The 16,567-nt window shown below is 31.7% G+C and overlaps 1 protein-coding gene across 3 annotated transcripts; it reads left to right on the plus strand.

The window, feature by feature from the left end:
* Window positions 1-856: 856 nt before the first annotated feature.
* On the plus strand, window positions 857-8,982 carry LOC109789141 (zinc finger CCCH domain-containing protein 38). Of its 3 annotated transcripts, none has more exons than XM_083076496.1 (6): window positions 857-1,071; window positions 1,887-3,017; window positions 4,298-4,716; window positions 5,582-6,693; window positions 6,878-7,908; window positions 8,543-8,982. In XM_083076496.1, exons 3-6 carry the CDS (start codon window positions 4,340-4,342, stop codon window positions 8,570-8,572), a joined length of 2,550 nt encoding a protein of 849 aa, XP_082932622.1. In that variant the 5' UTR covers window positions 857-1,071; window positions 1,887-3,017; window positions 4,298-4,339; the 3' UTR covers window positions 8,573-8,982. The 3 variants fall into 3 exon arrangements, with proteins under 3 accessions (XP_082932622.1, XP_020203617.2, XP_082932623.1); XM_083076497.1 differs by having other exon boundaries at window positions 862-1,071; window positions 4,298-4,707; XM_020348028.3 differs by lacking the exon at window positions 1,887-3,017.
* Window positions 8,983-16,567: the final 7,585 nt, after the last annotated feature.

Here is a 16,567-nt window from a genome sequence, read left to right on the forward strand (position 1 = left end):
TCAACCAAGTATTGTAATCGGACGTTGAGCCATGACTTGTTTGGCTGAAATTCACCCAATGCACCCTCTCTAATAGGAGATAGAATCTAGGTTTTTTTTGGCTTTTAAGAAGAATATATTCTTTTTTTACAAAATGTTTGGATTGAATTAACATACTTCTCTATATAAGATTAGAGATAATCACAAATAATTTTTGAGAATTTTTAATAGAATTATGACTATTCAATTTTGAATGCAAGTTTGCATAAAATGATATATGAAGTAAAAAAAAAATTGATTTGATCTTAAATCTTAATTAATAAAAGAGAGTAAATTTAACCAACTGTTACATTTTTGCAAGAATTTTAAGAAGGATATCAACTACTAAACTAACGAATTTTCTTGGTACATATATGAAAAAATTAATCTTTATATTATATATTTAACTTACTCTTAACCCCAAGTGTGTGAATTGATCAACGCTTAAACAATGTCAAGAGTTCGAATCCTATCTTATGTATGCAGTTGTGTTAAATTTTGGGGCTAGTTATCTCATCCTTTGAGATGCTTTTAACGTAGTGAAAAAATTAATCACTACTATCGATAGTGAATATTTTCATGGACAAAAAAAAAGTATTTAACTTACTCTTGTGACTCAACTAATAACCTATTCGATCCCTCAATCAGTGAGCCATTGAACCGATGTATTGACCGACTTATTCCTGGTGTAGATAATATTTTTCTCTAACAAATTTGATTTGAATACTATTTGTTTTAAATAATTAGAAAAAATAGGAAAGTTAGCAAAATTGAATTTTGCTGATAAACAAATGAAAATGGTGGACACTCTCTCTCTCCCGAGCAGTTAGTATAAAACCGAAAGGAAGAATCGATCTAGAAAAAAAGAAAACAAAGGAGAGAGAGTAAAAATAGAAAAAAGCAAATCCAGCCAGCAGCAGCACAGATATTTGTTGAGGACACAGAAGAAGCGAAGCTCATTTGGATTCTCTCTCTCTCTCGCTGCTTCGACATGGCTGAATCACGCGCTCCACTCTAGGGTTTCTCTTTCCACGCTCTGTTCACCACTCCCTCGTGAGTCTTCTCTCTACCTTACTCTCTTCTTCCCTTCCATGCCTTACTTAGGGTTTAATACGTCTCCTCTAATTTCTATTTGGACCGTTGCTTTCAAACCTCATTTCTGTTGCTTTCTCGTTGCTTTTCGACCCCGCGTGCTTGAATTTCAATGTGCTGGACATTCCTTCGTGTTAATAAGGTTTACTAGTGTTGTCAATGTCGTTTATGCGGAAAACTAGGAAAATTAGCGAGTATCTGTTATGACTACCTGCGTTAAAAGCACTAGTAGAAGCTAGAAAATGGAATTGTGCTGGTGTGGCATTTTTTTTGCCAAGCTAGAGAAAGAACTATTGTTAGATAGGAAGAAGAAAGCTCAAAAAGAGGAGGACATGCATAATAGCCACATCCCTTTTCGTCCCTCTTACAATACTATTAATCACTCTTCCTGGCTTGGTGTAACCTCCGTTGTATCTTCCACATGCGGTTACCGCGCAAGCTGCTACAGCCACTGTATTTGTGACGCAATATGACAGTACCCTAGGTAGCGGTCAGAGAATTTTCCCTTTTCCAATGAAAGAATTTTGGAGCCATGAGAATGAAGAATCGTTAAAGTTTTGGGGACAACAAATTCTTAAAGATTCTCTTTTCTTATTAGTTATTACTGTTGCTGTGCATTACTTTAGGCTTTCACCCATAGAACTAGTTGGATTACCAAGATCCAAGACATTAGGTAGTTGGGTAGTTGGGTTGGCAGTGTCCTGTGTGCTTTAGTTCTATGTCTCAGTAAGAGTACATTATTCCAAGTGCTAATATTAGATACAATTTTTCTGCAGTAACTTCATGTGATCAATGCGTGGAGGTGTTACCAAGTTCAGTCAAACTGTCAAAGTAGCTGGTGTAAATGGGTTTCCAATGGCATTTGATCCTTCTTCAAGAGCAATATGGAATATTTAGCAAACTAATGAATTCAATATTGGATAGTTTTGAACTGAAGGAATTTTCAATATATTCTGAGATAGCAGAAGAATAAACCATTGACCTGTTCAAGGATGGGAAAGGATGTGCCACCTTATGTATTAAGTTTCACTAGATACACTATTTGCCCAATGTGTATAAAAAACAAGCATTGAAAAAATCAGTGCAATACACATTATGACTTTGATCTACTTTTTGAGGGGCCAATTGTTGAGTGTTTTGAAAAATTTACGAAATGCATTGGATCCTATAGATGTTGTAAAGATGTTGTACAAATTCCATCTTCATGGTTATTGGAGAACAGTCCTAGTCTTTGGAAGATTTTTCGGAAGAGCTAGTCTTGTATTTGTCTGAAGAGAAATCTGTTGAAATAAACTTGGCAACAATTTTGAGGCCCAGCATATGCTCTCTTTAATTATTAGACCAATTATTTATGGATGACCAAGAAAAGTCTCTATCTGTTTTGATACCTCTAAGCTAGTGGCATTGCTTAGAGTGTTATGCATTATTAAGAAATGCTTAGGCTGCTATGATGTATTACACAAGGAAAACCTGATAGTATAAGCAAACAGTATCAAGCCTTAATAGATGTTTGACACATTGAAGTAATACTAAGTTGTATGGTCGAAGTATTTTGTCCCAATGCAACCATATTAACATCCTTTTTTTAGGACTTGATATGACCTGATGGGATATTCATCCAACCTCAATTATTGTCTCCCACACTTTCAACTATCCTTATTATTATGGTCATTGCCTATTGACTTAGACCACCACTGCCAATGCCTTCTCTTTTAATTTTGTTTCTTTGTTAGTTTGGTGTCATCAGGGAATTCATACATCGTCAAATTCCCTCGGTGGAAGTTATAAGGTTCTTTGTAAACTTTTGTGACTCTACATCAGATGAAATTTCCTTTGATTGAAGAAATGAACAAAGATGTGGGAAAATGGGATGGATTTATAAAGCCATACACCAGACTATTTAATAGGTAATGCATAACTTTTTTATTTTTTTTAATTTTATTTTGCCTTCATGGATGAAGGCTAGCGCCTTCTCCACGGAAGGAGGATTTCTTCCTCTTGGAAGAAGTGTCCCCCACCCCTCACCCCTTACTAATATTTTTCCAAGTCACAGGATAATTTTAACTTTAATTTACTAAATATCTTTATATACTTATTTAATATAATTATTGAAAATTAGAGAATTAATCATTATCCCACTTACCAAGTAGCTTGGATGCATTGTATCATAGTAAATAGGGTTAGCATTATTTATTCATTATTGTTTCCCTTGTGAATGGTTCTCTGTATTTATTACCTATGTAGTCAGTCTATACTCTGTATTTAAATAATAGTGTTCAACTGAGTGTTCATTTCACTCAAGTATTTTTACCCACAAACAGTCTCAAATATTCCCTCCTAAAATCTCTAGTAATGACCAACCTCTTGAATTAGCCCTTTTATACTATTAAGCCTTATTGCTTGACTTTATTCCCAGCTGCATTCTGTCCTAATAGTCAAATCCTGCCATGGAGCTACTGTAGTTTTTTTTTTCTTTCTTCTTGTGTGTGTGGCTCTGTAGGATTCTGTTAAGTCAGTAAATTTTCTCTGTTTAGGGTTACAGGTCCAGCCCTTCTTGCTTTGAACAAAATAATGTATCTCCAAGTTTTGGATTTTAACTTGGGCCTTAATTGGAAGTTGGAAATTGGAATGTGAAAGTAGAGTGTGAGTGAAAGGTTATGTTTTGTTTTTCACTCTGTGCTAGAAAATATGGAAAATCAATGGTCTTTTATTTCTCTTGCTTATTGGGTTTGAAATTCAAAAGCTAAGCACAAAGGTGTGAACAACTTGTTAAACCTATCTTTTTTAGCATAAAATTAATTAGAAAGGATTAGACCTTACTCAACTCCAAAATCTAGCTTAAGAGATGAGGATTACCTTAGTCTATAGTAGGGATTGCTTTGGCCAGATATGAGACATTTTTACACACCTATAATACCCAAGACTGAACATTTGGAGTGTGAATTTTGCATGATTAGACATTTATAGGTGATCTAACATACAGATACGTGTCATTGATCATGCCCTGTCAACTGATCTAATGCACTCAAGCTTGATACTTGTTTTATATACAAAAGTCTTCCATTTACTTTATAATTTCTGTTTTTATGTCTGCTAGCATGTTGTAGTCTTCTAATGAAGAAAAAGTAGTAGAAGAATGAGGATATAATTTAGGTTTCTGGTGATTTATTTGTTTTTGTTAATTCAGAGCAAACTGCACTAGTCAAAAAGAAGCATTTTGGCTAGTGAGATGAGTGGAAGTGGCAAGAAGCGCTCATCAAAGTGGGATTTGACAGATGAGCCTGAATTTGAACCTGATAATAGTAAGCAATCACGGTCTGGGTGGTCCTCTGCAGATGTTGCTGGTAGCAATAGTTCAAAGTGGTCTTATTTGGAAGGAACTGATAAATTAAAGCCTGGTGTGGGATTTTCATCCAAAGAACCTTTTTCTGGAGGCAGAGGTTCAAATAAGGACGATGTTATGAATAAGGACTATAGAATTTTGGATACAACAATGGAATGGGATGAGGATGGAAGTTACAACAAGAAAATGTCTCCTGCATTTGAGGAATGGAAATATAAGAGACAGAGTCAATCCCCTAAAAATGGTTGGAACAGGTCAGTTAGGTTTGTTTCTCTACTTGGTGTGTCAATGCTAATCCTATTTTCTGAATATTGATTGAAACTTTATATTTAAGTGTTCATCTGATGGATTGTTGTACAAGCTGGACTGTAAATAAACCTGGTTGTGTATATTGTAAATTACATGTGTTCAAAAGGTCCTAAAATAATGCTCCTCTTGTCCTTTGAAGTTGTACTTTAATGTAGGAGCTGTATACTTTAAGGAGAATTCAGTGATTCTGAGTCCTCAACAATGTTGGGATAAAAGATATTTCACTACTTAGATATCAAAGACATTTTAAGCATCTCTTAAATAAAACATTTTTTTTTTCATATACTTCATTTTCTTTGTTATACACACACAGTGGTGCAAGCAATCATGACCACTTGATACTCCATTATTGGTCAATTGATGACATCTAGTTTATCTTTAATCATGACCATTTGTATGCAACATCTAATAGCTTTCTATTAAAAACAATTATCTTCTGGACTAATTTTCAGAAGGTGCAATTTTAAGTTTTTAGCTTTTTGTACTAAAAGTGCTTTGGCCTTTTTTCTTATTACTATGTATCTATACCATGTTCTATAACTTTATTTTAGATATGCATCCCATGTTTTTATTCTCTGAAGGGCTTGTTTCTTATTATTTGCTTTAATTTCCAGCCCATCCCAGGACATTATAACTGCTTTTTTAGATCTTTGACAAAAAAATGTAGTATTTATTTTCAAACTATGTCACCCTTTCTCTAATAAATTTTATGTTAAGATATCAGTGATGATACTTTGGTCATTGTTGTGGTGGCTCATAATATTTCTAGATACAGTTGGTTTTATTAATTGTCTACCTTTGGATTGTTTCATTTACTAGGAGTCGAAGCAGGAGCCCTCCTCATGGTTTTAGGTGGGATTCAGGAGTCAACGACAGAAATAGAACAAGGGCTGGAGGATCGACACTACCATGTAGAGATTTTGTTGCTGGTAAATGCAGAAGAGGCAGCCATTGCCATTTTCCTCACCATGATAATCAAAATCACGAGGATAGTTGGGAAAATAAGTTCGGTGAAGATGGAGCTCCCAGATATTCTGCTTCCCGTGAGGGTAGAGATTATTCTCTTAAGAGTGGTAGATCTAATGAAGCTTGTATTAATTTTGCAAAAGGCAGGTGTAGAATGGGTGCATCGTGCAAGTTTGTGCATCATAACAATTCTGATGGACATGGTAAAGTTTCTGCAGATGAATTTACCAAAGAGAGAGAATTTGATAGAAGGCACAGAGATAGTTATTTTGAGCAGGGTGGTGGACATGTGCCAAACCGCAGTGGTGATACACTTTGCAAATTTTTTGCTAATGGAAATTGTCGTAATGGTAAATATTGTAGGTTTTCTCATGATAGGCAAGCATGTAGGAGCCCTAATAGAAGATCAAGAGATGATAGGTGGGCAAGCAATCCTGGGGGAGATCATTATATGCTGGATAGACCAAAATTGAGTGATTCAGTTAGTCCTAATAGGAGGCCAAGGGATGATAGGTGGGGTTCAGATGGTGACAAGGATGATGCAGATAAAGTTTGGGACAGTCCAAAGCGCAATGGTACAGTTGCCGTCTCTGACACAGCAAAGCTGGTTGAGGACAAAAGTGAAAACGTGGGTGTTGCAGTTCCAGGGTTCACTCCTTTGCCTATGAGGGATGGATGGGGTCATAGTTTGGATAAGAGCAGAGTGCATGGTGAACAAGCATTTTCAAGTGATAAGAAGGAAGCTGACATTTGGATTGCAGGAAATACTGCTGCCAACATGCATGGTTCCCGGTCAATAGGTACAGACATTTGGTTGAGTGATACAAAAATGTCTCCTGATTGGGATTACAGGGTGGGATCTTCCAGCTGTATTGAAGATAAGCACGAACAAAAAAAGCATGGGATAACCCAGGGTAGTATGCATTTATCCACCTCTGAACATGACAGAATGCAAATTGTTCCAGGTATTCATCTATTTGATGTTCCTTTGATTACCATTCCTTGTAAATTGAAAAATCTTTTACCCTGAAGTCAAACCCAGAAATTAAAATTGTATGATGTTTTTCATTGATATGTGATGATGAATGTGACAAACAAATCTACTGATTCATGCATAGACCTAAACTTTTCTACTGATGTTTCTTCCAGGACAAGGTTTTAGTCAGAATGCCGACAGTTTGAATCCTTTGCATTCTTCTAGCTGCCAAGCAGTTGGACAAAGTCCAGTAGTTGTTCCCATTCTACCTTCAAAGGGAGGATTTGTTGATGGTGTGCCAAACCAGGAAGTCACCACTGAGAAAAAGTACACTGCTGAACCTAATATCATGGATGCAGGCTTATCACAAGTTAGCTCAAGAAACCCCCCTCCAACTGAGAAGGTGGTAGGCAAAGAACAGCTTGCTCAGCTTACCAATCTCTCAGCCTCTCTGGCTCATATTCTTGGGACAGGGCCACAGCTGCCGCAACTTTATGCTGCTTTAAATTCTCAAGATGCAAAGGACACATCCTCCCTAGCAAACACTGAGGTGCCTGCTATGCCTGTTTCCAATACATTCATCAGGACAGATCCTTCTGTTGGACTCCCAAAACATTATGATCCAATGTGTGACAGTACTGAGCCAAAGAGTGCTGTTGCAAGTGGGGTACCCCCAGCCATTCCTCTAAGTAAAAAAGTTGCAGAAGATGTAGAGGAAATTCCATCAGAGGTTTCCAACACAAGACAAAATTGTGGCAATTCTTCCAAGGCTTCTGGTTCAGAAGGACTTGTCAAGAGTGATCCTCTAATCCAGATGCAGTCAGCTCAGAACACTGGGGTTAATAAGGATAATAACAAGGAAGTGTTACCAGAGGAAGGGAAAAAATTTCAAGATGATCCTATAAGTACCAAAGAGAATGGTCCTTTGGAAAACATGGACCAAACTGGTGGTCCTGATGAGGCCAAGAAAACAAAGGATATGAAGGGGACTCGTGCTTTTAAATTTGCATTGGTTGAGTTTTTTAAGGAGTTTCTGAAACCAACATGGAGAGACGGTCAAATCACCAAAGAAGATTATAAAACAATTGTGAAGAAATCTGTTGATAAAGTAACTGGTGCCATGCAGGGGGCCATTCCTCAGACACCAGAGAAAATTGACAACTATTTGTCAATTGCAACACCAAAGCTTCACAAACTTGTACAGGTCAGTGGTGTTTAGCTTACACATTACTGGTATATTTTTGAAGGATTCCAGTCTTCTCCCCCATTTTATTTCTTTAGATGAAAGTGAATATTGATGAAGCTAACCATTGAATTTCCTAGAAGCTTGGATGTTTATCTGAAGTGCTAGAAAACATGGGATTAATTTTGATCTGGGAAATGTGCTTACTCAAAATTATGTGTAGCTTAAGGATACTAAATATAATAAAACTTAAGTAGTCTGGAGACCCATTTTTAAAATTGATTTTATTTTTATTTTGCCAAAAAGTTTACTCAATTTCTCATTTTTTATTTCATAATTTATTTATTTTGTCAATCCAGGAATTTAATGGGATTGTATTTGGTCTATTAAGAAAGAACAAGTATTTCAAGTATACATTTTACTTCTTCCCATTAAATCTTTCCTGAATCCATCAAATTGTTGCAACTTAGTTGATCTCTGTACGATTCTGAACTCTGTTGTATTTTACTAGTAGAGATCTATGTTAGCTTCTGACTCTACATCTGCATTTGAGACATTTTATTTTTTTCTTAGTGCGACTGGTTTGAAACTTATAGCAATTTGCTTGATAAGCTGTGGCTTTTCTAATGTGTCTCAATTTCTCTCTGGCATGCAGGCGTATCTGGAAAAGTTTAAGAAGGCTTAGTGCAATTATAGAAATTTGACTGCCAACTCTATCGTTTATATTTACTAAGCTTCGTTGTCTTCAATATGTATTCTGCTTTACCTCTGGATTTTTTTGTCTTGGCCATTTGTTTGCGTACTTGCTCCTTAGCAGCTCTCGCGTACATACAATCTGGGAGCACTTTTTGGGCCTTAAATCGATTTTTTCTTCGTTAATTCGGGGAAAAACTAATGGATGTTTGTGCCTTTATTAGACGTTGGTTCACTACTCAATTGTTAGGCAGTTATGTGGGGTTCATTTTATTTTATCAGTACTGTAATTACAGGAGACATCTGTTTGGTTTTCAAAACAGAGAATGCTTGATTGTTTCTAACTGGATGTATGAGGTTTCAACAGTTCAACATTTTGAACTAAATATTTTGATTTATGTAGTTTGTGTGCATGCATGGTAATCATTCGCTCAAAATTATTAGGCAGTCTAAATTTTTGTGAGGATAAATGGGCATTGTTAATATTTCTTGAACAGGAATTGACTTTATTTTCTGATATCACCTTCAAATCTGGATTATCTTCCCCTAGTTGTGCTTGCGTACATTTTAAGTACATAAAAACAGTTGAATTAAATGTGATGAATGGGCTTCAACTCATTTTTCAGTCCCTGGTCCTACTGTCCCTAAAGAGATGGTGGAAGAGTGTTTTGGGCTTGTTCTCAACAATCAAAGGAGAAATTCTTGTTGGAGGAAGAATGTTTTCTTCATCGTGTATCCACACTAATGGAAAGAAAGAAAAGGGAGGGATAGTAACTTCTATATATATTTTTTTAAGATTCTTTTATATTAAATAAAAGTAAATAGTCTTTTATATTAAAGCAAATAAGATATTCTTTTATAGTAAAGTAAATAGAAGATAGATAGGGATACTCTTCCACGCCGCTTCTCCTCCTTCCAAATATGGTAAACTCTTCCAGTTGGGTATAAATACATTGATACATTGATTAGGCCCTAATTATAAAATCATGCTGATCACTTTTTGCTGGTCTGTTTTCTGTTATGGTATTTTACATCAGTTTGCAACAGGGAAGAACAGAAATAATTTGTAGTATTTTATCGATTTGTGGGAATGTTCCTTTGCATTTTGTTCTAGTAATTGTTGGATTACAAATATTGTGAAGCTGACTACTCATGTTTATGCTTGTAAGTGTTAGTTATGTTTGTGTTAATGCTTTTTAGTTGGTGTTAATGCAGTTTAGTTGGTACTCATGATACGTTGTTTTGTCGTTTGTTCTGATTGTTTGTGATATATTTTTGTTGAAGGAGTTTGATGTTTTATTGTGTTACACATATATCTACATTAGTATGATATTATTTATTTAAAGTTTAAACTCTTATAATTTTACTTTTTGGATACATGGTGAATCTCATGTTACTTGGCATGATGATATGTTATAATATTATTGTAGTGTAATATACATTTTGTGTGTATGAATGTCTCTTATATTTAAGGTAGAAATAAATTCTCTTTTGATATATATATATATATATATATATATATATATATATATATATATATATATATATATATATATATATATATGAGGGAGGTTATAATAACATCGGTGTAATTTTTACTAAGTGTTACACTGTTCAATAACTTTATATTAAATGTGAATTTTGTAAATTTAACCGTTAAATTGAAAGTTCATATCACTTAAATTATATATACAAAATTTTATATTAATCTAAGATGATTTGATAATTCATTTTTATAAAATAAAATTGACGTAATATATTCATTTCAAAATATACTAAAATATGAACACTTTGATCACTTTCAAATTATTCAATTTTAACAAAATTTGATATACACATATAAAGTGATATGAACTTTCAATCTAACGGTTGAATTTACAAAATTTACATTTAATATAAAGTTAGAATGGTGTAACATTTAATAAAAGTTACACCGGTGTAATTATAACTCTTATATATATATGTATATATAAAAAATTGTGACAGGTAGCTCAATAATAAAATTGATTTTTTTTAATCTTTTTGTAAGATCTTTTTTTAAATTTAAGGATATTGTTTGAAAAAATATTTACACATCTTATTATTATTTTTACTTATTTGTTGGTTATTCAACTATATATAATATATTATCCTTAGAGCAACAGTTTTAGGAAAGTTATAACTTGTAAGCCATTTTTACCGGAAAATCCCACTTGTAAGTCATTTTTACTGGATAATCCCGGGCAGTTGGCCAGTTACCTCAACACACAACACTAGGTTTACCTATAAATAAAGAGTTAATCATTTATATACTATTAGTGTAAATTTTTTTTTACACTGGCAATCAATCATATCTTTTAATGGTGTCATGTCAGTTGTTTATTTAATAAAATAAAATAATTTAAAGGATATGATCGGTTACAAGTGTAAAAGCTTTTACACTAACAATGTATGAATGATTAATTCATAAATAAATATGCTTCAAGCAGCAAATCTGTTAGTTTGGTTCTCTATATATATATATATATATATATTAAACTCCTAAAGATGTTGAATGATAACTAAGGGATTTTGGCTTTACATTCTTCATTTAGGTAATTAATTATTTTGCTTAATTGACTGGAGGGCACATAGAACAAATTCTATTTGTACTATACTTTATTGCATTCCTATTGTTAAAAACTATATTTTCATCTGAATAATGAATAGGGAAATAAAAAGATTTTATTAAAATTATGGTAAGTTAATATATTTTTTTTAATAATTTTTTTTCACTTGTTATTTTTAACTTATAACATCATGCAAAAGTATGCATTTCGATAATTTTTACGTCTCAGTTTAGAAATTAGTTCCTAAACTATTGGTCGTCAGAGATGGAACAGGCACCACTGAATTAATAATAATTCGTTGTTAAACATTATATTATATATGATTTGTACGTTTCTCCTTATCTTTTTATTCCCTTTTTCTTTTCATAGTTTCCTTGAATATGACCTCATCTAAACTAATATTTCCGTCTATATTAAAATAATACTTAATTAATAAAAATTACTTATAATCAGTCTTTAATTATCATTTATTATTTTTAAAATACTGTATAGATGATGTCTACAAGAAAAAGAAAATTAAACTAGCATTTAGAATTCCTACATATATGATCTAAATATCCAAAACCAGAAGGAAAATAGTTGGAATGGAACTCCAAGGAAGAGCTTCCGAGACCCAACAAGAATAGAAGCACTTTCCCCCACTTTTACCGGAAATGGAAGTCTGAAATTCCTCACTCGTCACTATTGTCCTGACTCTGAGGGATTGGAGTTGAATTCCATGACATCCTAATCCTATAACTCTCTTTAGTATGGTGGTGGGAAAGTGAATGCATGTGTTGGTGTCGGGTCTCACCTAATATAATCTTCCTCGTAAATACCTTCTTCCACCTATTTTGGTCATGAATTTAGAAGACACTATCATATTGATCTTGAAACTAAAAATAAATGTAAAATAAGTCTATAAAAGTGTAAAATTAACAATCACATTATCCAAAATTTTAAAAAATGTGTAACTAAAGTTATGATATTGATATATTTAGCAACTAAAATAGCAGTAAGTAGTTACATTTAAATACTTATCTCACATTCTAAAATCTTATTTGATAATTTTTTAATTTCTGATACTAACATAACACCATATTCCAAATTCAGAACCAAAATAAAATTGCTGTGGTTTCTGACTGGTTTGTTGTGGAAATGAACCAAGTTTTATTCCTTTACTATTTTTTTTTTTAATAATAGGAATTAAACTAGACATTCTCACAACCTGCTCAAGCAACTTATCTAGACATCTTTAAAAAAAATTCGTATATGTTAATTCGAAAAACCCCTTTGATTCTTAAACGATATAGAAAATAAATGAAAAATTCAATGGGAACTAGCTATCCAAAAACGCTTAGAATGGAGGGCTTTTAAGTGCTTCCATTTACATACAGTTTAATTACTTTAGGTTTCACTACTAAAGAATATATATATATATATATATAAAATTATAATTATAATTATTTTTTTTATTGGTTACAAGGATAAATCGATGCTAAAGACTTTCTTTAAATATCCCTATTCTCCCATACAGAAGCATCTAATATAGCTAGCTACAGCCTAAACTTTCCTAATTGTGCGCGAAGAAATAAATCAAATTGCTTGACGTGTATCGTAGGTGTAGGTTGAATGTGCTTGGTGTTTCTAGTTTTGGATACAAATTTTAGCAAGAGTAATTTTATGGAAATCATATGATTTTTTGGTACCCGTCATCAAATTCAACATCCTTTCCCCTCACATTCCCATAACATGACACCAAGGATGTGTTTGAATTTATATTAGATAATCTAAAATTACGTTAAAATATTTATTAACACGATTTAGAATAAATCTTTATTAGTCTTACGTTAATGAATTGATTTCAGATTTGAAATTAGTTTTAAGTTGATGCAACTCTTAAGTAAATTTTATGTAAGATAAAAAATTTAAAACTAAATTTTATTGTTAACTTGTTTTTATTTTTTTTATAATTGAAAAATGAGAGATAAAAAATGACACCTCCAATACTATCAACAAAGAGCTAATGACATGTTGAGATACTCTGATCAAATTCTATTATCCAGTTAGTAGTCATTTAAAATTTAATAGTGCTCAATTTGATTCAAAATCTTACTTATCAGACTAAAATGTATCTTAAATTCAAATCAAATTTTATATCATTTGAGTCAACCATGACAAACATTTGTTAACTTATTTTTTGACGTTAACAAATAAGTGCAAATTTTGTTATGCGTTAATTTTGTAACTGGAACGGGCCGTTCCAAATGCAAATTTAATACACTATGAGTGCAGCAGAACAGGCCGTTCTGAAACCAGAACAGCCCGTTTCAGTTACAAAATTAACACACCAAGAGTACAACCAGAACGAGCAGTTTTGGTTTCAGAACGGGCCGTTTTGGTTCCAGGTGTATTCAAGAAATTTGACATCCATCTACATGGCATCTACGTGACATCCACGTGACCAACAGTTAACTCCGTTTAAATCATTTAGACAGAAGTCCCAAATTGCAATAATTTAAATTATTGGGGACCAAATTGAAACTAAAAATTAAAATGGGACTAAATTGAAACAAAAATATATTATAAAGGACCAAATAAAGGTTTTAACCCTTATTTTTTTTAATATAAATATATAAACATATTATTTTATTTTAAAATAAATTTCAATTAAATCAATTTTATTAAAAGACACTCTTAGGTATACTAGCTTGAATAAATGTTGATATTGAATGTCGTTGAGTATAAAATTCAGCTCTAACATAAAAAAAAAAGACTACATTTTTGTTCCTCCATAATATCTCTCTCATTTTCAATTTAGATTTCTCAATTTTATTAATTTCTTAATTTTATAAAATTTATAATTTTAGTTTAATCATCAAATATTTCTCTGTTAAACATTAAAATTTAATATTGATCATGAATTAATTTTAAGTAATTGACATGATAATTAATATTTAATAATATGAAATTTAAATAAATTTTTATTATCTATTTTTATCTTATTTTTATCTTTTACAACTTTTATGTAGATAAAAATGGAGACTAAAAGTGTAATTACTCCTAATATTAATAAATATTAATGATCAAGTAATGTATTAAATGTCAGGTCATGATTCATGTTAAATTTTAATAATCAATATTCATATATTTAACGGTTAAAATAAATTATAAATTTTATAAAAATAAAAACTTAAAAAATGAAAAATTAAATATTAAAAAACTAAAATTACATATTTCATGGTGCAATACATTCACATGGATGGTACATTAATAAAAGTCATCAATGGTGCAACAATTTTCATTTGACCAAAACACTGTCATAAATGTGTCTACGGGTTTAGGATGAACTGGGGAGGGGGACTTGTTCACAACGGTCAACTATGATATCTCTTAACTAAAAGTCAAAGACAAATTTATTTATTTATTAAAATTTATTTAAAAAGTTGATCTCTTGTAACAAGATAATAAGAAGCAAACTTGAATTTGCCTCTCATTCCAAATCATGATATACATGAATACTTTGATAATTACCTAATGGTGTGAACTTTATATGTATACTTTATAATTAGATGTGGCAAAGAGGTTTCACTTATTGGGTTAATCAATTTAACTAATCTGTATGTTAAGTTGGAATTGATTTAAGATTTTCAATTCATCACTTATTTTAATTTGTCTCACTTCTTTTTACTAGAGAAAAATTATTAAAAGATGAAGCACTACAAGAGTTATTTTGTCCATCACATCATAATATATTTAATAAAATTTATAATCCCACTTACTCAAAAAAGGATTTGAACATCATTTAAAAAAGACATTTTTCTTATTTTTTTAATTTTACTTGTATCCATAACCAACTCTTAATTAGGCATGACAACGGAGCGGGATCGGGCAGATTTTATGTTCCTCACCCTCGTTCCTGCAGATTTAAACCACCCCTGATATCCGCTGGGAATAAAATTTAGATACTCATCCTCGCCTCCGCTCCTAGACCTTCTTATTTATTTATTTTTTAATAAATATGAAAAAATTAAAAATAAAAGAAAAATAAGCTAATACAAAATTTTACATATAAAAGTTTCTAATTTTGGTATATATATAAGGATAATTTTTTAATTATATTATTAAGGAGGATAGGGGTGGGGGCGGGGTGGATATTAACATCATCGTCTCCACCCGTGTCTTTGATTTTACTAATTGAGAAAAACCCGAACTCGAACTAGATCAATACGGGTTTTCCCCATTCAAATTAGGGCGGGTTCGGGCAGGTACCCAAGGGACCAAGTTAGAATGCCATGCCTACTCTCTCTCTCTCTCTTTCACTTGAGTATAAGAGAAGCAACTTTGGTTTCTGTGTATCCCCATGTGGACCAAATTATGTAAGTCCAACTGACCTTCCAACATTTATGTTGGTTCGTTGTTATCATTCCTAAGTTTGACCAGAAAGATCATAATTAAGAATGTTTCAACATGATGTATCAACTCACTATAACTTGTTAAAATGGATCGGGTTAAGTTACATAATTCAACTCTTTAATATGTATAAATCAGTTCACATAACCTATCAATCCAATCGATTAAAAGACAAATTGAGTTGGATTGACCTAGCAAGTTATGATCATTTTTTTATTGGAACAACCTTATTATTTAATACTCAAATTTAGAGATTGTTAGTTCAAATCGATAGTAATTGATTCAGAGAAGCATCAAAGATGACACGTTAGAGGATTTTTTTATTACATATCCATTTGTCTTTTACACTAAAGAAAAAAGAACATTTTATGACGAAGATTTTATGTTGGGTGAAATCCATACGACATAAAAAGTCACATTATAATAAAATAGTAAATACGATAATATTTTTTTTATGTCATATGTTGCTTCACTAGTTATAGAAAAGTTCTTTCTATACTGAGTGTTATTACACCCATTGTAGAATGTGTTGGGAATGGTCAACTTTATAATTAACCCCAATCCTTCTATGATGGGTAAAACAATATTTGACATAAAAAAGTACTTCAAAATTTTAAATTGAAAATGCAGTTCATCTTCCAAACTCTTGTTTTAAGTTTTCTTTTCATTATTAAACAGGTCAAAGATGTAAATTCACAAAAAAATACAATAAATTTAGTTCCTGAAAATCTGAATAAATTAGAGAGTTTATACAAATTTATTATTATTATTTTTATCTATTTCAACCTTTATTTATCATAATTATTTATAAATAAAATATTAATATTTAAAATAAATTATCAATAAATAAAAATAATTTTTTATTATACAAATTATTCATTATAAATTAAAAATATTATTTTTATATTTTCTTAAAAATTATCTATACTAGTTTGAAAGATAATTTATATATTCAAACATAATATTTATGTATATATATATATAATTTATTATAATTTTTTTATTAT

The sequence above is a fragment of the Cajanus cajan genome, chromosome 6 (genome assembly GCF_000230855.2).
Source record: "Cajanus cajan strain Asha chromosome 6, NIPB_CcT2T_4, whole genome shotgun sequence".
NCBI classification, from domain to species: Eukaryota; Viridiplantae; Streptophyta; class Magnoliopsida; order Fabales; family Fabaceae; genus Cajanus; species Cajanus cajan.